Raw genomic sequence first — 21,573 nt, 5'->3', positions numbered from 1 at the left:
CGGCGCGTCCGGGGTGCAGCGCACGGGAGCGCTCCCCGGCTGAAAGGGCACGGGCCAGAAATAGAAGGGGGAGGAGGACGCCGTGACCTTTCCAGCAGCCGGTGACGAATGAAACTTTCCGGCTACCTGTAGGAAGGCGCAGGGCAGGCTCCGTTATCGGCTCGTCAAAGGACGACGTCCCCCTGTGAGAGGAACAGCCGCAGCCGCGGAGCCCGGGGGGATGCCTGGGATGAGCCTGCCGGTGCCTGGCTCCAGCGGGTGTAGGGCTCCAGACACGAGGTGGGCTCCGGCCGCCGCCGGGAGCTCTCGGGATGCTCCTGGAGCTGAGCAGGGACAGAGGAGAGGATGGTGGCTGCCACCAGCGCGAGCAGGAGGCAGAGACATCTCCGTGCCAACAGGCTCCCGGGGGTGCTTTGGCTGCTCCCCCTGGGACACCCTTGGACAGGAGGGGATGGGATGTCCCCATGCTCAGCCGTGTGCTCAGTGCAAAGGCGTCCGGATTCAAGACACCCCTAAAGACCCACCCGGGATCCAGCTCTGTCCCTGCACCACGGGACACGGAGAGGCAGCGGGGAGTGGATGCTGCAGCCAGCCGGGGTGCACACTGTCCCCACTAATGGCCCTGCAAACCCCACGGCAGCAGCTCCCAGCAGGAACCTGAGGGGGGGGGGGGGGGGGGGCTGCCCCCATCCCCTCCTCTTCCCCCCTCCGGGATGCAGCGGCATCCACCCGGACGGACGAGGCAGCCGTGCTGCCCCCACCGCAGTTGTCCCCTGCTCGCTGAGCCGGGGGGGGATGGCAGCAGCCCCCGGGCCGCCCCTCGCAGATGGCGGGGGCAGCCAGCACAGGTGGCCCCGCACCACGGCAGATTGGGGCCGGCTGCCTGCGGAGTGCCCGGGAAGGGCCGTGTCCCTGCCACGCTCCGGGGACCAGAGCAGAGCCAGGGCCGCCTCATGGCACACGGGGTGCCCACAGTGCCGTGCCCGGTGCCGGATCCAGAGCTTCAGCACCCGCACCAGAGCCCTGTGAAATAACAAACCGAGGGCATGGATGGGTGACAGGGAGCTGGTGGGTGAAGTGTGAGGGGAGACACAGGGTGTCCTCTCTTGGCCCCAAAGAGATGAGCTGGCCCAGAGCATCAGGAGGTTTCGGAATGGTCTGATTTTAAGGAATTGCATTAAACAATGCCGTGCAGAGACAGCCCAATGCAGATGTCTGGATTGGATCCAGCATCTTGTGAGGAGATTCTTGTGAGGACACAGCTTCCCACAGTCCTTCCAAGCAGGGCAAACACCCTGGTGGGTGCCAGACACCCCAGCTGGATGGTCTGGGACTCACTTCTAGGAGAAAAGGACCTGCAAATGGAGAAGGGCAGCACCCAAGCTCCGAATCACCCCCATGTGGGGTTTCTGTCTCTCCCCGTGGCTGATGGTGCTCAGCCCACACAGGGCACGGGCAGTAGGGTACACGACACGGCAGTGATGGCATCGGCTCCAGGGTGAGCACAGGGTGGGGATGATGGTGGGGCTGTCCCAGCTCGAGGGGACCCATCTGGTGGCATGGAGGGGGATCTTGAGCCGGATATGTGGTGCAGGAGCTGTCAGGGCAAGGGTGGTGACTGGAGCAGGTAAATCATTAATACCGGAGAAAACCAGGCTGGCATCCTGCGAATCACTGGTCGATAGGGAAAGTTGATGTTGGAAGGGGAGTTTTCACATGTAACCTTCCCCTCCCTTCTCTGCCTTCCCTCCGGGAGCTGAGGGCTGGAGCAAGGAGCCAGCCCGGAGCCACGCACGCACCCAGCCCCAAACCAGCCTCTTGCCGAGCACGTTCTCTTCCAGCCCAGCTGGTTTTGCTCCCAGCCTGCTCCGTCTGTGCACATTAAAGCTTTTTCTAGGTCTGAACTGCTTTTGGCAAGCCAGGCTCCTGTTGGTCCCCACCACCCTCCCCGTGGCTGCTCCCCCCGATCCGCTCCCCGTCTGGCTCCCGCTCCCCCTCCCCGGTCGAAGCCCTGCCAGGGACACGGCAAATCAGCGCGAAGCCTGCGGGGCAAATCGGTACAAATGAGACCAAGCAAGAGGGTGGGGAGGGACGGAGAGGGGGGGCGATGACTCCTGGGTTGGCGCTTCTGTTCCCGAGTTTGATGTTTCCTGCAAACAACCCTGTAAATGCTCAGGAGTGGCTTCGGACATCACCTGCCCCCGCCTCGGCGGGGTTTGGGGACGCTGGGTGCCAGACGGGGGGAACAGCCCTCGCCCCGCTCCCGCAGCCTCCCGGCCCTGAGCAGGGACCCAGCCGGGACGGGGGCCGAGCTGTAAGTCCTGACATTTCAATCTGTTTTGGGGAGGGATGGGGTGTGCGGAGGGTGGAAGGAGCTGGAGGCAGCAGAGGGACTCACTGTGGGTCCGGGCAGGGAACAAAACCCACCACGGACCTGGAGCGGAAAACAATTCCCTGTTAAAAGCTGCCCGCTCCTGCCAGTTTTGCACTCTCCCAAATAAATTTCCACGCGTCTGGCGGTGCCCGGGGAAGCTCTGTGCCACGCCACAGGCAGAGCTCTGCCGGGAGCGGGATCGGTACCCGGAGCGGAGATGTGCAAACCCGCCGGGAGCAGGGAGCCGACCGCTCCCGAGTGATGCTCTTTGATCCCGCTCTCTTTGCGAGCCGTGTAACTCCTGATTATTAAAGGCACTCGGCACCGGGGAGGTCATATGGGGCCTTTCTGCTTGGGTTGCTCTCCTAATGACACACCCGACTGCCTTCACCGGGGATCTGCTCACGCGAGTCCCTGACAATAGAAAGTTTGTGGAGGATTTTGGATGCTTTCCCCGTGACCGTGTGGTGGATGCAGAGGTCTGACTTGTTTCCCCACTGAAAAATTAAAGGACACATCGGGAAAAGGGAACCAGCCTGGGAGGACACGGAGGGCAGGTTAATTTTAATTTGGGTGATAATCAAAAAGATCAATGGTTTTCTACAGGTACAGAGATGTGATGAGTATTTGCAATTGTGAAAAAATACAAACCAGGGGAAGGGGGAAATTTAACAGTAAGACAGTACTGTGCTTGTTATCCATATTTTTTTCCCCTCTAAATCCTTCTTAAAGGAAGTGAAAACTAAACTGAGCTGCTGAATTGCCAGAGGAGGTGAGTTACTGAGATGCTTAATGGTGTCAACTAGGAATATACTTCCTCACGCCAGGGAATGCGTGTTTGTAGGAATTTTGGCAATTAAATCAAAAGGTCACATAACAAGGAACAGTTCACAGCAGTCAGGGGCTTCTTGAAAAAAGGTAAGGAAATCAGGTCAGTGAGGCCCAGCTGTGCAGCAGGGTGGTGGCAAATCCTGGGGCTGGCACGGGAGAAGTTTCTGGCCCCCACTGGATGCTGCTCCCCTGCTCTCACTCCTCCTCCATGGCAAGGATTTGGGTTCCCCTCGGTGAAAATCTGGAAGAGGAGGTTGTGGATGTGTCACCTCTCATTCCCCTAGGTCTTCTCACTCTTTCCTGGAGATCCCAAGGAATTTCAGAGCGCTGCTGTACCCAGAGGCAGTGGGGGGACCCTGGTTTGGAAGGGGGATGCTGACAGAGCCCCTCCTGCACCAGCATCCCGGGGTCTGGCACAGCGGCTGCTGCCGGCACCGTGCGGGCTCCCGGGACCCGCAGGAACGCGGCTGCACGGCCACTGCACCTCGTCTTGCGGCACAGCACAGGTTAACGAGCTGCATCCTGCACCAGATAATAACATCCCTGCCTCCTCCCGGTGGCTGTGCCTCGGGCCCTTGTTACTCCTCCTGGTCATCCCTCGGCCAGCACAGACCTCGCTGGGCAATTTGGTGGCCAAGTGCTCCCTGCCCGCCGCAGTGACAGCAGCATCCCTCGGCTCCTGTCCCCACGCTGCAGCCCAGGCAGTGCCCACAGCCGGGCCAGGGGCTGAACAGCTCAGCCCATTTTTGGGGTGCAATGCAGCTGGAAGCACAGGGAGGATCCCAGAAGGCAGCACCACCCTTGATCTGCATGGAAAGCCCAACCAAACATTATCACCAAGTACCAGGCAGAGGGTAGAGAGGTGCCTGCTGCCCACGGGTCAGCCCACAGTCCTGCAGAGCTTCCTGCCCAAGAATAAACATGGTAATAATAACAATACCAATAATTAGAATAATAAGAAATACGAATTAAAATGTATTTTGGAGAGAAATCTGCCTGCAAAGAGGCTGCAAAGAGGTGTGATGTGCTCAGGGTGTGATGTGCTGCCTGATGTTCCCTGCGGAACAGCCTCCTCCCTCCTCTCTGCTGGGTATTCCCCAGGAACGATCTGAGTTCCTCTCCTGAAGGCTTTATGGGTGTCCTCGTGTGCTGGTGCTGTGCCAGGGCGTCCCATCCCTGGGAGAAGGCTTCTGCCTGGCAGAGCTCCTCCACATTCCCTGGAGTCCATCCCAACCAGCTTTTGTGCTCTACAATTCCCCTGCTGTTCCCAAGCTCTCCCAGCCAGCCTTGGACCATTTCTCCTTTAAGTTTTTATTTAGCAGGTGGAATTGTTTGTGCTCCCCTAAGGATAGGGAGGGAGAAGCAGGGGATGTTCCTACTTAGGACCGTTTTTAAATGGGTTTTACAGTGGGCTGGATTTAATGGATGTGGTCACAAAACTGCACCAGTGTCGCTGCCAGAACAACATATCAAGGCCCCCCTCTAAAGTTTATTTTTTGGCTTTAACCTTAAACACATCGAGTCCTTCATCAATTCCTTGGTGGCTGGTTAGACCTTGTCATGATTTAAATGGCTCCATCCATAGCTGGCTCCAAATGCTGCTCCAGATTGCTGGAGCCAGTGCTGGGAGCTGGCAGGCAAGAGCAGGGATAAACCCACGTCCCCCTGGGTGGGGCCCCAGCATTGCAACAGCCCCCCTTTTCTAGGAGTGCTTGAAATCATGGCCCCATCTTGGCCATGTTTTGGCTGAAAAGGGACCTGTCCTGTGACTTAGGGGATGGGGGATCTTTGGGGATTACCCTGGGAGAGCAGCATTGCAGCCAAGAAAATGAAGGGGTGTGCTGTGTGTGAAGTCTGTTCCCTGTGACCTGGGGTCCCCTTTCCTGCCCTCCCCTGCCCACCTGAGCTGGCAGGAGAGTCCATCAGGAGGGAGACAGTGACTGAGTGTATCTGCTGGCAGCTCTGTATGCTGAGGGTGTACTCAGCAAAGTTCTTTGGCTGTGTAAGGTGATCCCAAATGAGGGCTGGGTGGCTGCCACCAGCAATGCTCTGCTTTGCAAGCCCCTGGGGGCACTGAGCAAAGTGAGAAAGCCCCAAGGGGGGCAGCTGTGGGTCCTGCTAGCTCCACCCCAGCCTCTGCTGAGATGTGCAGAGGTCCCTGAAGGGACACAATGGCCCCTGGTCCTGCAGAACACACGGATCAGACCCATCAGGGAGCACCCAGAGTGAGCCAGACATAATCCTGGTCTTTGTGAGCCCTCCTTGAAGTCCTTTCCACTTCAAGGATGGCAAGAAGGTGCCAGGGTGAATTTACTGGGGACAAATCTTACCAGAGCAGCAAAACTGCCCAGTGTGAGGGAAGGACTGGCTGCTGGAACAGGGGAGGGAGAGAAAGGGATCCTGTTTAAGTGACCTTAGCATGGCCCCTGACATGTCTCCTGCAGTGTCCTCATGGCCAAACTGGAAATGTAAAGACAAGGTGGGTCAAAAACTGGCTGGACTGCCAGGCTCAATGGGCTGTGTAAGGTTCTCCTTTCCCTGGAGAAAGGGAATGGCAAAGTGGGATGCAGTAACTCCCTGCAGAAGGGCATGTCCTGGCAAATGGGCTAAAAAGCAGCTTTGCAGGAAAGGAGCCACATCCAAGACATGAGCAGAGCCAGAGTCTTGACTGGGCAGGAGCTGGACCAAGAGAGGAAAGGGTGGGAAAGGCTCTGAAGATAGCAGGAAGAATGGAGACAGGGAAAGGTGAGGGAAATGCTTGGGATGTCCTTGTGTGAAGCTCCTCTCCTGTAGCAAAGCACAAGTGAGGACTCAGCAATGGACACATCCAGGAGCAGGAGAGAGCTGGGCTGTGATGCGGGGGTGGGCAGAGGAGTGGTGAAGACTTCTCGTTCCTGTCCCCAGAGGATATCAGGTGGGTTTGAACTGCAAGAAGGTGGCAAGATGGAGAGTGATTTGGTGGAGCAGAACACCTGAGCAGCAAACACAAGAACAGCAAGTGGGAGAGAGCTCGGGGTGTGAGCAAGGTTGTATCAATATGGGAACTTTTGGCCATCTTTGGTGTGTCTTAGAGGACACAAAAAGAGCTGGGCTCTGCCAAGCCAGGAAAAGCAAAGTGTAGATCTCCTTCCTTTCTTATCATTCCCATCCCCCCCAGGGGGGCAATTATGGAACCTGAGCTGTCCAAGGATACATGTGAAGTGGAGGAGAACATTTCTAGTATGAGGAACTGGGCTGTAGAAGTTTGGGGAGCCTCAGGGAGCCTTTGAGTTGCTCAAGGGGTGATTAAATGCATCTCAGTGTATGACAGAGCTCATTGCTTTGCAGGGGAGGTGGCAGAGGAGGTGGAATCTTGTCCTTACCCAGGCTGGGGATCTGTGCTCATGTGGGCAGAGAGATGCTCTGACATCTGTGCCCACACTGAGGGCACTCATGTGGTTTGGTGTCTGGTGGGTGGGAGAAGCAGATTTTGGTAATCAGAGCAGAGCTGAGCCCCACACTGCTGTCATGGACTGCTGCTGGTGTGCCACAGCAGAGCCAATGGGTGCCTGTGACCAGAAAGGGCTCCTGGAGATTTCCACCATCCCCAGGGGTCCTCCAGATGGAATGCTGAAAGGGAACCTCCCAGTGCAAGGTGGTCACAGGCATGGGATCCATCCTCAGCTGTCACACCAGCAGGAGAAGGAGAAACTTTTAAGTGGGGAAAGGAATTTCAGAGGTCATAGAAACTGGAAGAAGCTATGGATTTTTTTCTGGAAACAGGAAAGCCCTGCACATTACAGGCATGACACAGACTTTAGCACAAAGGATGGCTGGACCTACATTCCTCTTTCAGATGCACACACTTCTTAAGCCCCCCAAGTTCTCTCCAGCTGTCCATCATCTTCCCATGCTCACCAGCCTGGACACCACCTCCTCTGCACAACCCTGCGTGAAAGCCACACTGTTGATCCTCCCGAGTTGTACAGACACCTTCCCCTCTATCCAGCTGCACATTTCCATTTGGACACTGATGATGTCTTCACAAATTTGGAGATCATTTTGCCAATGAGCTGCTGACTCCATGGCTGGGAGCCTGTGGTCTCCTGAGGCTCCATTAGCAGGTAGAGTGGAGGTGGAGGAAGATGTAGGAAGCTCCCACAGTGGGGCTGAGGCAGAAGCTTTGCCGGTGGTTGATATAATGTGGAGAGACAGTCTTATATCTCCTCACCAGCCTGCCTCTTCCCCCGAAGGGTTCACAGCAGGAAAGGCTGTGGGAGGAAACCCTTTTGCGGTGCAGGACCCTCACGTCTCTGGAGAGTAGCCTGGAGGCTGTGACGGCCTGATCTCATCTCTCAAGGAGGCTGTGAGTTGTGCTGTGAGTGTCACAGGCAGACGATGATGACTCCAGCCCATTGCCACTTGGCTGAATGCTTTTCACGGGGTGTTGGGGTTGCAACAGAGAGCCTTCAGGCCAACTTTTTGTGGGTGGAGGCTAGAGGAGAGGTCAGAGACATAGCAATGCTTCTTGAACAAGTGCACAAATGGGAGATTTGACCCAAAATGAGGGAAAACTTTACATGTGGAGGTGCTGTGACTACAGCTATTATGCTCATCATCTGGCTGAAGGACACCCCAAGTCCAGGCAGGAGATGCCAGACAACCTGCACATCCAAAGGCAGCAATTCTCACAAAGATGGACCCACCCCATGTCCAGGCTGGGGTTTGGGTCTCATCAAAATCGACCTGTGAAGAGAGCCAAGCTTCCTCAACCAGAAACTCCAGATCCCTCCAAACACTGGAAACCCAAAGGCTGGGAATCCAAATGCTGTCACATTTGTAGACCATGACTCTGACTTTGTCTTGCCCCTGGGATGTGAAGCACATGGTTTGGTGAGCCCACATATGGAGACACAGAAGTGGTGATGAAGAATCCTCCGAGCAGCAGAGCCACACTGAGCTACAGGACGTGGCCTGACCTCTGGCCCTGGACATGAAGATGTGCTGAGTGGGCAGACGTGGAAAGATTGACTGGAGGAGACAGGAAACCCCAGCTCTTCTGAAGATGTGGTTTTGGGAAGAGATTTTGGTGCAATAATTGAGATCAAGCTGGAGGAAGGCACAGCTCGAGGTGGGAATAGTTTCAAAGCTGCTGATGTAGGGACCCAGAGGAGGTGGGATGGGCTCACACAGTCCTTCACAAAGCGGCTGTAGAGGGTGAGGCTGGGGAGGTACAGAGCCCCCAGCCCCACCAGCCACGCTTCCCTCCTCTTGCCGGGTGCCTGCCGCTTTGCCATGGCCAATTGCCTTCATCCCAGCTCCGATAAACGCTTAAAAGCTCAAATCACACAACTCCAGGCTATGAAAACGAAAAGGGACCCGATAGCCGCTAATAGGCGAGCGGCCCCTGCGGCAAAAGCAGTGTAGGGAAAGTGGTTTGCATTGATCAGTGGCTCCGGCCCCAGCGCTCCCCTCCCGCGGAGCTGCCCGGCTGCTCCAGCCACAGCTCTGCGGAAAACGGGATAAAACCCCACGGGAATTTCCAGAAAGGCAGAGGCCGGGTAATGGCAGGAGCAGGAAGGTTTGTGGGGTCGGTGTGTGATCCCATCAAAGGGACATCCTTCTGCTCCACACTGTCCTGTCCTGGCAGAGTCACCAGGGCAACGCATCCCTGCATGACCAACAGCAATGCCACGGCCACACAGCCCGGAGTGATGCTGAGCCCTGGGAAATGAGTTGCCTGGACACCCTGGAAGGAAGAAACTGGTGGATGTAGGAGCAGGGGAGAGTTGTCCTGTGGTTGTTGCTTGGTGTGCAGGGCCAACCATGGATTTCATACCAATGAAATCCCACCTGTGGAGGGTAGGACCAGCTTTGTAAGAGACCACAGGAATCCTCAGTTACAGGACGAGGTGCAAGGCAGGAGGTTCATCACAGCAGCACTTATTGGAGAAGAACTTCAGTGCCTTTCTTGAGCACATTTCTCCATGCCATGTCCTACAGCCATCTGGGAAAGGCTGAGGGCAGCCAATTTCCATGGGAGCGTTGCAGCTCCCTTGGCAGCCTCCCAGTCAGCACTGGAGCACTTGGAGGTCAGCAGCAAAGAAAGGACATCAGTTTGAGAGATGGGGTCTTTGTTCCAGTCAGAAAAGTTCTTGGGAGTCTGCAAAAGCAGATCAGGGCAAGTTGCCATGCCCACCTACAGGTGGAGAGGGTTTGTATTGGTACAGGAAACCCACTGGACTGAGCCCCTTCCTGCAAGTGGCTGCCACACACCAGGAGCAGGCTCAGGGAAGGGGATGGGATCTGGAAGGGTTTGGCCCTGTGTCCAGCTTCAGACTGGAAAGGAGATGGTGAAGCAGGGGTGTGGTGGTGAACCATGTGTCTGGAGGGTGGACAGAGACCGTGGTTGCTGCTTCTACCAGTCAAAGAATTGGGGGGTCATGCAATGAGACTTGTGGGCACAAGCTGGAGGATGAAGCTCTGGGTGGTATGCCAAGAACTCCCTGCTGCAGCAGCTTCAGGGGCTAAACATTTCCACAGCTTCCACAGAAGCTCCTGCAGATTCAGAGTGGGGATGTGCATTCTTTTACTGCATCCAGCGGCACCTGGGCTGCTGGGTTGGCTGATGGGTTAGGAAAATTGGAGCAGTACTGCAGATGCTTATCCTATATCATGGAAATTGAGTTTTGGCCATTATTTGAGACATGAGCTCAGGTGCTGTGCTCAGCTGCCCCAATGGCTGTGTCCTTCCCTGCATACCTGTGCCTGAAGACCAGGCTGGGATTCTTTAAGTAGTGGAGCACCAGGGACTGCATATCTCTTTCGTGGGCATCTCTCTCTTCTTCCTTCCCTTTGTCTCTTCTTCTCTTTCTTCTCCCCGTGCCACTCTGCTCCCTCCATCGGAGCGTGCCCCTCTCCCCTCGGCAGTCCCAGGGAGGAGAGCGGGGATGCTGCAATTCCCAGGCACAGGTGCGCGGTCCCTGCCCCCAGGCACGGCCCCCACCGCCGCAGCTGACAGCCCACTGGAAATAATGTGTTGTGGCAGAGAGAGACTCAGCAGACCACGAAGATCTGCTGGTGCGGGAACTGCTCAGCAACCAGGAGCCACAACGCCTGTCTCCCAGCTCTGCAGGGCCTGAGCCGGCTCTGGGGATGCCTCCACTCTGCCGGAGCCTGCCTGGCTCACATGCAGGGCACTTCCCCACTCTCTCCCATTCTTTCTTTTTGGTCTTTCCCCTTTCGCTCCCTTGCTGTTCCTCTCTGCAGCGTTAAGGATGTGGAAGCAGCCAAGCTGCCTGTCCCTACACGGGACATCTCTGCCATCCTCTGCACCACTGGGCACAGGAGGGGAACAAACAGCTCTCGCAGCAGCCTTGGAGGAGGAGGAGGATCAGGTGTGCAAGAATGGAACAACCAGTTCCAGTCTTCCAGCAAAGATTTAATCTGCCTCTGGCATATAAACAGCAAATGTTTGTTCAACTGACCTGCAAACAGGCGACGTGCATCGCAGCGGGGCCGAGGCGCCCAGCTCCCCGCTCCACCACTCTTGGTTTCTTGCCCTCTAGCAGGGTGACACGGGGCAGGGGACCAGGGACAAGCAGGTCCAGGATGCTCAGGGCACCCCAGGCTCAGTGGCTGGAGCCAGGGAGTGATGCTCGGAGGGGCCCCGTCCTGCCCAGCTGCTGCTGCATCCCTTCTGCTCCCCTGGGAGCGCAGCGTGTGTGGAGCTCTCACAGCTCACAGGCCTGACACACACACAGCGTGGCTGAGGGCTGAAGGACGAGCGTGTCCCCACGGGCAGGCTGGGAGTGCTGAGGTGAACCTGCAGGCGGGAGGCCCCAAGCTCTGCCTGCACATCCCACTGTGATGGGAGAAACCAGCCTGGGCTGCTGCAGGTCAGGGCTGCACCCCCGGGGCTCCTCTCCACATCCCAGGGGACGCAGGTTCGTTACAAGGGGACATTTTTGCCTATTTTCTGCATGAGCAGATCTTAGTGGCAGGGTCGACTACCAGCTCAGCCCACAACGTGGGCATGCAGGGGGGTGTCCTGCAGCTCATCCTGCCCCTGGGAAAGCCACAGTACAGCTCATTCCCTATCCCCATGGCAGGTGGGAGATACTCCACTGTTTGATGTCAAACCTCAGAAAGACATTTGAAACGGTTCAATGCAGGTGATTTTATCATACAAACGCTCTCACCGTGCTCCCAGGGGAAGGGGATGCCCCTAGGTGGTGAGGAGAGTGGGTAACCAGAGCACAGGAGCACCCTTCAGCCCAGCACAGCCACAGCCTGGGCATGGGGCTGGTGGGACTGTCCCCAGGGCCACTGGTACTGCAGGCTGCAGCCAGAGCATCCCTGTGTACCAGGACAAGATGATCAGGAAATAAAGCACGGGGTTATGGGGCTTCAGCCCCAAGGTGGGGGCTCACCAAGGGGAGCAGCAGAAATTCCATCCAGCTGTGGGAGGTGGGCACTATCATGGGGCCACATGGCAACCCATCCTCTCATCCTCTGGTGTGGTGACGCTGCAGGAGCCCCTTCCCTGCCCATCCCACTCTGATCCCAGCCCCCTGGTACTGCTGTGCCAATCCCCCTGCCCTGGGAGCTGCAATGGTCCCCCCCAGCCCTGCAGGGAAGCCCCCCAGCCCATGTGCAGAAGGATGTGGGCTATGGCTAGGCACACTGCAGGCCTCTGGGGAGCAGGGCACATTGCAGGGGCTGTCAGGCTCTTGAGCCACTGTCTGGGTCTGCCCCCAGGCAACTCCCTGACCCCGCTGCCCAAAGCTGCAGAGACACATGCTGTTTCCCTTCCAATCTTCCAAATCTTGTCTCCTTCTTCCCAGAAGCCAGGGAGCAGATTTTTTCCCCAAATGGCTCCAGCTGCCAAATTGGTGCCAATCTGGATCTGCTTCTCCTTTCTGCATTCCCACACCAGCCTGGCTGCAGGGTTTCTGGGGCAGAGCTCTGCCCTGGGACCTCATACATGGGGGAAGGGTTTGGCCCCTGAGAAATGAGCCTGACACACAGGAATGAGCCTTCAAATTTGCTTCTTTTCCCAGGAGAAGCTGGCAAGTCTCTCCAAAGCAAAGCAGCATCTGGAGGGGTGACACAGGCATTTGCATCAGTGTTGGGTGCCCCATGACTGCTTGGCCATCTGTGAAGGAGCTTAATTTCATGACTGTGGTGCCTGTGCAGGTCTGGCTCCTCTGTGAGATGAGGATTGGGGGGGCTGTGCCTCCTGCCCATCTCAGAGCTGGTGGGGGCCAGGCTGTGGCATGACACTGCTGTCCCCAGGGAAGCCCAGTGCCAGGGTCCTGCAGGGATATTGCCTGGACATTTTGATCCTGGCACCACCTGGCAGTGGGGAACGTGTAGTTTAGCCTGGATTGGTTTTCCAGGCCAGATTATCCCTGCTCTGTCACAGGATGGTGTCAGTTCCATGGGGCCAGGGAGGCTGGACTGCTTTTCCAGCAGCTTTAACAGCAGGTTACAGGCTGTCAGTCTGCAGCCTCTCCCATTCAGTTCATCCATCCCACTGCCCTCTTTGCACTGGATCACACATCCACATGGAACACCTTGGTAGGCTCTGGCACTGCCATACCCCAGGAGATGGCAAAGCCAAATGAGTCCATGACCAGCACGGTACTGGGGCTTCTGACTCTTCTCTTTTATCCCCTGCCCTCAGCAGGAAAATGGTCCCTGAGCTGGGCTGGGGCTGCCCCAGAGAGGCTCTGGCTGGCCAGGCAGGTCACCTGGGCACCTCAATGTCACTTTGAGGTGGTTTAGCTCCAACGCCTTTAATAGTGTTTGTTTTCCTTTTCCTCTGGGGTGGTTTGAGAGAAGAGGGTCGATAATGGGATCAGTGTATACAGGCATACCTGCAGGGTTTGGGCAAAAATTCCATCGCTGTCCTGGGTTTAAATGTCATACTGGGAGCTCCATACTGAGGTCCCAGAAGCTCCAGTCTCTGGGGCTTCACTCTCTGGGGCCAGGAGGTGCCCACAGAGCAGAGCCATCTCCCTGGGGGCTGCAGGCTCACCACCTCCATGCTGTCCCTCTTCTAGGGCACACTGTGCTTCCCAGACAAGCGTGGGAAGATTCATCTGCTGTGCCCCTCCATTCCCACCAGGATCCATCTCCAGGCAGTCTCCACCATGTCCAAGGACGACGGGGGCTGCAAGCTGACCTCAGTCTACAAGCACAAGGAGAGGAAGCCAAAGAAGCCTCACTACATCCCGAGGCCATGGGGCAAACCCTACAATTACAAATGCTTCCAGTGTCCCTTCACCTGCATGGAGAAGTCTCACCTCTACAACCACATGAAGTACAGCCTGTGCAAGAACTCCCTGTCCCTCCTCATCGAGTCTGACTGGCCCTACAAGAAGGGCAACCTTCTCCACCCGGAGCTGCGGCTGCTGCACACGGAGAGCTCCCGCCTGCGCGGGCGGCGCGATGAGCAGGACACCTGCGACTCCTCGGCCACCCCGGGAGGCTCCGTCCGGGCCAAGCAGGTCCCCACCAGGGATGAGCATGAGGAGAAGCCAATGACAGGGGTGGAGATCCTGCCTGCTGAAGGGGCTGGTGAGGAAGGTGGCCAGTTCCAGGAGGAGGAGGAAGATGTTGCTGGTCTGCTTAGGGAGATGGATGCAGGGGAAAAGAAAGAGAGGAACGAAGAGCCAGGTTGTCAAGGTGACCCAGCTGAACCAGAAGTGAACACTTTGGTCTTTGGCTTCAAGAACAAGAGGGACAACAAGCCTTGCAAGGAGGTGGAGCCCGACTTCATCATCACAGATGTCTTCTCCCTCAAGAACCATGTCATGAAGAGCAGGGAAATGGCCTCCCCTGACCTAGATACAAAGCCAAAGCAGTGCAAAGTGCCAAAGAAATGCCTGGCCAGTGGTGGGATCTTGATGGAACAGTGGAAACTGGTGGCAAATGGGCAAAGGAGGAACACACCTGAGGTCTCCCCACCTTGTACCGACAGCAACATCATCCCATGCTACCCCCCTCCAGCCTACAGTGACTACCACGAACCTCAGGGCCTGAACCTCTCACTGCTGGGGATTAACTACCCTTTGAACCCCAGTCTCTTCTCCTACCTGAGCCCCACCATGGCCAACAGCACGACAACACACCCTCACTTGGCTCAGCTGCCCTTCCTGGCCTCCACAGCCCAGCTGATGCACCCCCATGCCTCCCACTTCCAGCCTCTGCAGAGCCCTGAGCGCTCAGCCTTCCTACCCCGCTTCTACTACCCCCTGCTCTTCGAGCACACCTTCGGCTCCACAGAGAGCAAGATGTCCTCCAGCAAGCCAGACCCCCAGCAGCTGGTGGGCTCAGTCATGCCCACACCACCCCAAACCAAACCTTCCAGTGAGCCAAACAAACCCGGGCTGCTCAAAGTTCCCATGCTGAAGACAGGTTTTCCTTGGTCCAAGGGTGTCCGGGAGGAGCCAGGCTCTGAGCTTGGCCACTCTGCCATGCTTGGGCAGGAAGAAGAGGAGAAATGGCTATCCCAAGAGAAGGAGAGCAACCCAGCTTTGGGCCTACGCAAGAAGTCAGCCACTGACATCTACCAAACTGTGGTGGGGATGAAGGATGGCACTTTCACTCACAGCAGTGTCAGGAAGGCAGAGTTGCCAGTGGTGACCTGTCTGGAGACCAGCAGCCCTCCAGGAAACCCACTGAAGAGGAAGTTCCCTGCCAATGGGCTGGATTTGATAGGACCCGAAAGGATGATGCCTGGGAAGCTCAGCTACCAGAGCAGGTAAGGTGCCTGAGATCTCTCTGCCTCTTCCTCACTTCAGGTTGGCATTGTTTATCTCCATATCCTGTTGTTTCTGTGTTCCCCCCACCACTAATCCATGGAATGAGCCCAGGGAGCTGAGCACTCTTCAGGTTGGTGGTCCACACCAGTGCTCACCCAAGCACAGCTCCCTGCCCTTCAGGGTCTCAAAAGCTCCCAAGCATCCAAGCACTTGGGCTATGTCACACTTGCTGTCCCTTGACTTCCCCTGATCCACATGGGGCCAGAGGTGATGTGGTGTCTGTGTGGGGTGGACCTGTGTTCCCCAGGCACCAGGAAGGGACCTCTTGTGTCCCCAGATATCCCAGGTTTGCTGGAACAATCGTTGTCTATTTTTAAACATACACATTTGCATTCCTTTGATTCACCTTCTGGTTTCAAAGCCCAGAAGGAGGGCCACGTTCCCAAACATTTCCTTTTACCTGGGGCTAGAAATGTGCACAGCTCCTTTAAACAGAATTTCAGTTCCTCCCCTGGTTGTGAAAGTCCAGCTGTGGCTCCAAGAAAAATGTCACAGTAAACCCACTGCCTTGACACCCAGAGGAGCTTTCTCTGGAGAAGATCTCTGTGGTTTTCTATCTCCACGTGCCCTTTCCATGCTCCCAGGCTGGCTGGACAGATTCCCTGCAATTGGGCCTTCAGGACTGTGGGATGGCCATTTCCATTAACATTCCCCAGTGCTCCAGGAAGAGGGGGGATCCAGGCTTGGCTAGCTGAGGTGGGATCAGCACCATCTCCCCAGACTGGCCTCTCCCTTTGTCAGTGCCATGAAATAATGTGTGTCAGGATCCATCCTCCTCTGGGAGAACAGTGCCAGGAGCAGGTCCAGCCAGGGCTCTGCCTGCTCTGACCAAAGCCCTTCCTGGAAGGGTCTCAGGCTGGCAGCAGCCAGTGGAGGAAACCTGGCTAAATCTGGTAATGCTGGCCCTGGACATAAGTGTGAGGATTTTCCTGTCTTTTTCCCTGCTAATTGTATCCACTTCTTCTCTGCAGTGGTTCAAGGGCCAACCCTGGCTACATCTCCACAGCCCTGGACCACTGGCACTCGGATGTCCTTACAGGCCAGCCTGAGGAACCAGAGAGGGGCAATGACAGCAAAGTCCTTCCCTCTGTGGGTGCTGCCCTGGACCATGGCCTCTGCAAGCAGAGCAGACCCCAAGAGACTTCTGCTATGACAGGCTCTGAGGCCACAACCGTGCTTATCGGGGACCTGTCCAAAACGTTGGAGGAGTACCAAGAGGTGGAGAAGAAACTGTCTGACCTGGCAAAGGAGGACACCCCTGGGCAAAAAGAGCTGAGGGACCAGCTGGTCAAAATCCGAAGGGAGCTCTACCACATCCACCAGGCACTGGAGAAAGCCACCAAACCCCACGAGGGGCCACTGGACCTGTCAGTGAAGAGATCCTCGGAAGGTTTGGAGAAGGTCCAGCAGGCCAAGAAGGAGCCCTGCAACGTGAGCCTGGGAAATGAGAAGCTTCACGGCAAAGACCAAGGGCTCCTCAGCAAATGTCCGGCCAGCGGGGAGGCTGGAGATGGGGAGGGGCTGCCCAACTGCCTCCTCGATGCTGAGAACAAAACCATTGACCTGCTGATCAAGATGAGCCGCTCCGAGAGCCTGCGGGCGGCCTCCTCCGAGGCTCCTCTGGGTGCTGTGATCAAGGCGGAGGTGCTGCCCCTCACCGTGCCCCTGGAGCTGCGCCACGTCATGGAGCCCTACTACAGCCGGACCACCAAGTGTGAGGCAGACTCCAGCGTCCTGCTCTGCTCCGACGGCAGATCCAGCAGCACGCAGGGCCCGCAGCTCCCGGTCAGCGCTGAGGATGGGCCCCTGGGCTGCCGGGCCATGCAGCGCTCCCTGTCCTGCAGCCTCCCCAGCGACACCGATGCCGTGTGTGTCCACAGCCCTCTGCATGCTGACCCCTAAGCCCACCTTGCTCAAAAGTTCCTGGATCTCACTGACCACCTCATGCTTCACCTTCCCAATGTCCCACCTCTCCACTCCTCCTCTGTGCCATGGATGAAAGCTCCACCGTTGCCTGGCTGGGACCACATTGTGTGGGGCTCCAGCAGCTCCCCCTGCTGAATCCATCAGGTGTAAAAATCCAGTCCCTGTGGTCCCCAATGTGTCACGGACAGTGCTGCTGGGCTCTGCATGCTCCCAGCCTCAGCACCCCAGTCCTGGAACTCCCTTCAAAAGGGGAGTCACCAGCAGGCACCAAGAGAAAACTGCCAAAAGCACCAAACTTTCATCAAAAGGCTCACCCGACCCTCTCATCAGGGACACTCAGGGACATTTTCAACCCAGTTCCCATAATCTGTGGACAGGGGAGGGACTACAGAGGGCCAAGCCTTGGTCCAGGCTGTGCTCAAGCAGACCATGGCTGTCACCTTGTACAGAGCAAAGACACAGTGGTTTTGTCCCAGGGAGGCTGGAGAGTCACAGCCAGGAACCAGATGCCCAGCCAGATTGACCCAGAGGCCAAGAGTTTTCTGCACTGTGGGGACAAGAACATCCTGCCAGTCACAATGACAAGTGCAACACAGGACCCACCTTGCCAGCTCCACACCTGGTGCTGAGCTCTCTTACCTGGGCCATTTGCCATGTGTGGGGAATGCTGGGCTGTAGGGACTTGTTCCTGTCCACCGACCACCTGGTGTCCTGGTCCTCCTTTTGCCTTCACACAGAAAGGACATTCCCTCCCTCTCTCCCCATGTAGATGTGATGCATGTTCCTCACCAAGCCCCCAGTCCTGCAGAGTTCAGCTCCCAGGAGCTCCTGCTAGTCCTAATCCCCCAAACACCGGCACATCGGACAGCAAAATGGGTCAGAGGATGCTGCTGTGAACTACAGAGCTCAAGAGACACAAACCCCAAAACAACTGTGAAGGGACAAACTTGGCCTGTCCCAAGCTGGAACAATGCTGAGCAACCACTCCTGAGCCAGAACACTGGCAATCAAACCACCCAGGCAGGTGCCTGCTGCTTGTGGGATCAGCACTGGCCTTCCCAAAAGGCCACATTCTCCTGTGCTCACTGGGGGCTCCTGACTCTGCTGGGCAGACTGGTACCCACTGCAGGACAGTCACACATCCCTGTCCCCCTGTCCCTTCTGAGAAACATCTGTTCTGCCTCATGATGCCCTCATGCTTGGAACTTTTGGAGTCCCTCCCTGTAGTGGTCTCCTGGAAAAGCCTCCTTTGTGGATGGGGTTCCTCTCCCATCCACACTTTGTATTCAGGACATGGTGGAGTGTTCTGTTTGCACCCAGGGCCTTCAGCCAGCTTGGTGGCTTGTTCCTTGAAATGAGACGTGCTGGGAGGGGGGCCAGGAAGGCAGGACAAAGAGGACAGTGGCAAAGCCACAAATAAGGGATGTACACAGGGCATTCCAGGAGCTTTACACACTCTGGGCCCAAAGAGGACAATTCCACTGTGGTGGCTGAAGAAGGCAAGGCCCCACGTGGGACCTGGGACTCCCGGGTGCTGTGATGGACCCAGACAACATGAAGAGTTGTCTCTTCTCACCTGATTGCTCTCTGGACAAAGCTTCCATGTCATCAAAGAGGTTTATTCCTCACTGCAAGAATTTGCTTAGAGCACAGGACCTTGTGGGGTTATTGGTCTCTTCTCTCTGGAGAGGGGAGGAGGAGGACATTTAGAGGGAGAGATGCTCAGCTCAGCAGTGTAGCCCTCTTGAGCCAGCTCCAGATCTTCCTGATGGGCCATGTCCTGCTGCTTCCCAGCATGGCCTTGGTCCCACAAAGGAAGGTGGGAAGACCCCACCAGAACAGACCCCAGAACCTAAGTGGAAGTTCTGCAGTCCCAGAGCACAGGGAGGTGGCATTGCCCAGCCTTTCTAGGTGTGAACTGTGTTGTCATCTCTGGATGCCAGAACACCATCAGCACAGCAGACCTTGTTCACATCACCCTCCCCTAACAGCCTCCCAGTCTCCCTCCAGTCTCTTCTGCCATCCTGTGCCCCTCTGTCACCCCATGCCCTGTTGTCACCTCTCCCCAGCTCCCTCACTGCCCTGGCAGCCCATACCCCCCTGCCAGCACCTCCCTGTTCCCACATCTCAGGGCTTCCTACTCTTTCCCCTCACCATCCATGCCTGCACCTGCACCCAATCACAGCAGGAAACCCACAGGCACAGCCAGGAAATTGGGGTCTCATTTTCCCATTACATCCTTCCCTGCCCACCCAGCCTTTACCTCCTCTGAGGAACAAGTCATGTAGGTACCTCTGTCCACCTGGAAACCACATCTCCTCCCAGTTCCAAGCATCATCCCGTATTTTTTACCAGATCCCCATCTGAACATGGGCACCTCAGAGGTCCAGGACACCAGAGGGATAGCTGAGCTCTGGGACCACCAGCCCTGAGCTTCAGCAGGAGATCCATGCCCAGACCACCAGGCAGTGCTGCCTTTCACCCTTTTTTAGCTGAGATGTTGCCTACACACTGTCACCTCTCTGTCCCCAGACCCTGACTCCATCCTGCTGCCAGAGCTGGGATGCTGCCATGCTGTGAGCTGGGCACCTCTGAAGAGTAGAGCAGCCCTCCCTGTGTCACTCACTGTGTCTCTCACCTCTGCAGAAGGCTGGGGGGGCAAGTGGAAGCTGGGGGCCAATCACACAGTATTTATTGTTCACAGTTTTACGAATGTACAAAACAAAAACCAAACCATTAAAGGGAAAACCTCCAGTGGGAGTTGCTGCCAGCTGCTTTGTTCTTTCCTGGGAGTTCTGCCTGCTCTGGCTGGATCCTGCAGCAGTCTCATATGACAGTTCCAATCACAGAGGGTCTGTTTTTGAGGTGCCAAGTGAGCCAGATGTTGGCATGTTGACAGGTGTGGATGTGGCCAGATGTTGACATTGGCTGAGTGTGGTCTGTGTTTATGTGGGTGGGCTTTGGCTCTTTCATTCTGCTAGATCAACACCAAGATTCCACTGGCTTGTCCTGTGCTAGGGAGAGGGGCTGCCCACTGTGTCTGACAGTGGAAGTCAGGCTGAGAAGAAGAAGGGCTTCTGTGCTCACAGAAGCCATGAGTGTCCTAATTCATAGAATTCCAGAATAGTTTGAGTCAGAAGGAACCTTAAACCTTATCTCTTTTCACCCCCTGCCATGAACAGGGACACCTTCCACTATCCCAGATTGCTCCAAGCCTCATCCAACCTGGCCTTGGACACTACCAGGGATGGGCCAACCTGTGCCCAGCTTCTCTGGGTGACAGGGAAGGATTTACTTCTAACCAGTGGTCTAAACCTACTCTCTTTCAGTTTAAAGTCATTCCCCTTGTCCTATCACAACACTGCTTGCTCCTGCAGAAGTCCCTGCACACACACATGGCCTTTTCCTTCCATATCCTTTACAATCTACCATGGCTGGACTTTGGGACCACAACACCAGACCATGAGTTCTGGTGCAGGGAGGAGCAGAGAGAGGGTGCAGGGTCATATCCTGCATCCCCAGTTCCACACTGTCCGTCAGCCTTTGCACCATGCCCCCAGGGGTGCTGGCAGTACCCCCACAGAAGGGATGGCTCCCCTCTCTGCCCTGCCATGGCTGTCCCTCCCCAGGGACTCTTGCCTGCAGACCAGCAGGGAGGTGGCTGAGCTGGTGGCACCATTCCAGTTGAAAAGATGAAAGCATTTACCCTTATATTTGAATAATGGATGGGAGTTGAACTACTGGGTGGCTTATCCAGGCTGCAATCTGCACCCCCAGGGCCCTCAGCCCACTCCAGCACAGGACCTATTACACGGCTATTTGGTCACCCTAAAGGCATCTGATAGCGAGCCATTACCCACCCTTTACATGAAGGCCCACGATAAACATCGTTCTTGGCCATGGTTGACCACACTCCCCCTACTTGCATGTCCCCCCCATCTTCCTGCCATCCAAGCCCATTCCCAATCAACAGGTGGAGGACCCAGCCAAATCCCTCCCCTGCTCCTTGGGCTGGGGGAATATGGGGTCACAGCTCAGATCCCAGCAGCTCCTGGTCAATGGAGCTGCACAACTTTTATGGGTTTCTAACCCCAGGTGGGTACAGCTGCTCCTGCTCAAGTATTCCTTCTCCTCCAGCTTCAAGAGCAATGGAGAGCTCAGGGATTGGGAGGGAGGGAAGTTTCCTAATAAACAAACCCTGAGGGAAGGCTTATCTCAGGCAAGGCAGTAGAAGGAACCAGATTCCAAGGTTCATTGTAAAAGAGGAGGTTGTTATGCTCCCCATCCCATTGGCACAAGGACATGGCCCCAGGGAAGCTGGGAGTGGAGGACACAGAGGGTGGGTTTGCTACATCCCCAACCCATTTTCCAGCCACAATGGTGTGACTGTGAGCTCTGGCTGGGTGCCCTGCCAGGGCCAACAGCAAGGGGAGAGAGTGTGGGGCCAAACCAGACACCCTGGGACACAGGGATGGGACCAGAGCTCCTGGGGATGGGTGGCAGGATGTCACATCAGGCTGCTCATTGTGAGCAGGGCAGCTCCGAGCATGAGGTGGAAACATCCCAGAGACCCCTGAGAATGCTGTGTCCCCAAATTTCCCCGGCTTGATGGTGAAGGGCCAGTGACAAAAT

The 21,573-nt window shown here is 56.4% G+C and overlaps 1 protein-coding gene across 3 annotated transcripts; it reads left to right on the top strand.

The window, feature by feature from the left end:
- Positions 1 to 2,117: 2,117 nt before the first annotated feature.
- Positions 2,118 to 19,759, top strand: PRR35 (proline rich 35). Of its 3 annotated transcripts, XM_058850114.1 has the most exons (4): positions 2,176 to 2,314; positions 3,107 to 3,146; positions 13,317 to 14,954; positions 15,987 to 19,759. In XM_058850114.1, the coding sequence occupies exons 3-4, from the start codon at positions 13,342 to 13,344 to the stop codon at positions 16,915 to 16,917; spliced, it is 2,544 nt and encodes an 847-aa protein (XP_058706097.1). In that variant the 5' UTR covers positions 2,176 to 2,314; positions 3,107 to 3,146; positions 13,317 to 13,341; the 3' UTR covers positions 16,918 to 19,759. The 3 variants fall into 3 exon arrangements, with proteins under 3 accessions (XP_058706096.1, XP_058706095.1, XP_058706097.1); XM_058850113.1 differs by lacking the exon at positions 3,107 to 3,146 and having other exon boundaries at positions 2,118 to 2,314; XM_058850112.1 differs by lacking the exon at positions 3,107 to 3,146 and having other exon boundaries at positions 2,118 to 2,314; positions 13,252 to 14,954.
- Positions 19,760 to 21,573: the final 1,814 nt, after the last annotated feature.

Source organism: Poecile atricapillus, chromosome 14 (assembly GCF_030490865.1).
Source record: "Poecile atricapillus isolate bPoeAtr1 chromosome 14, bPoeAtr1.hap1, whole genome shotgun sequence".
Classification (NCBI taxonomy): Eukaryota; Metazoa; Chordata; class Aves; order Passeriformes; family Paridae; genus Poecile; species Poecile atricapillus.
This window is presented reverse-complemented; position numbering and strand designations above follow the sequence as displayed.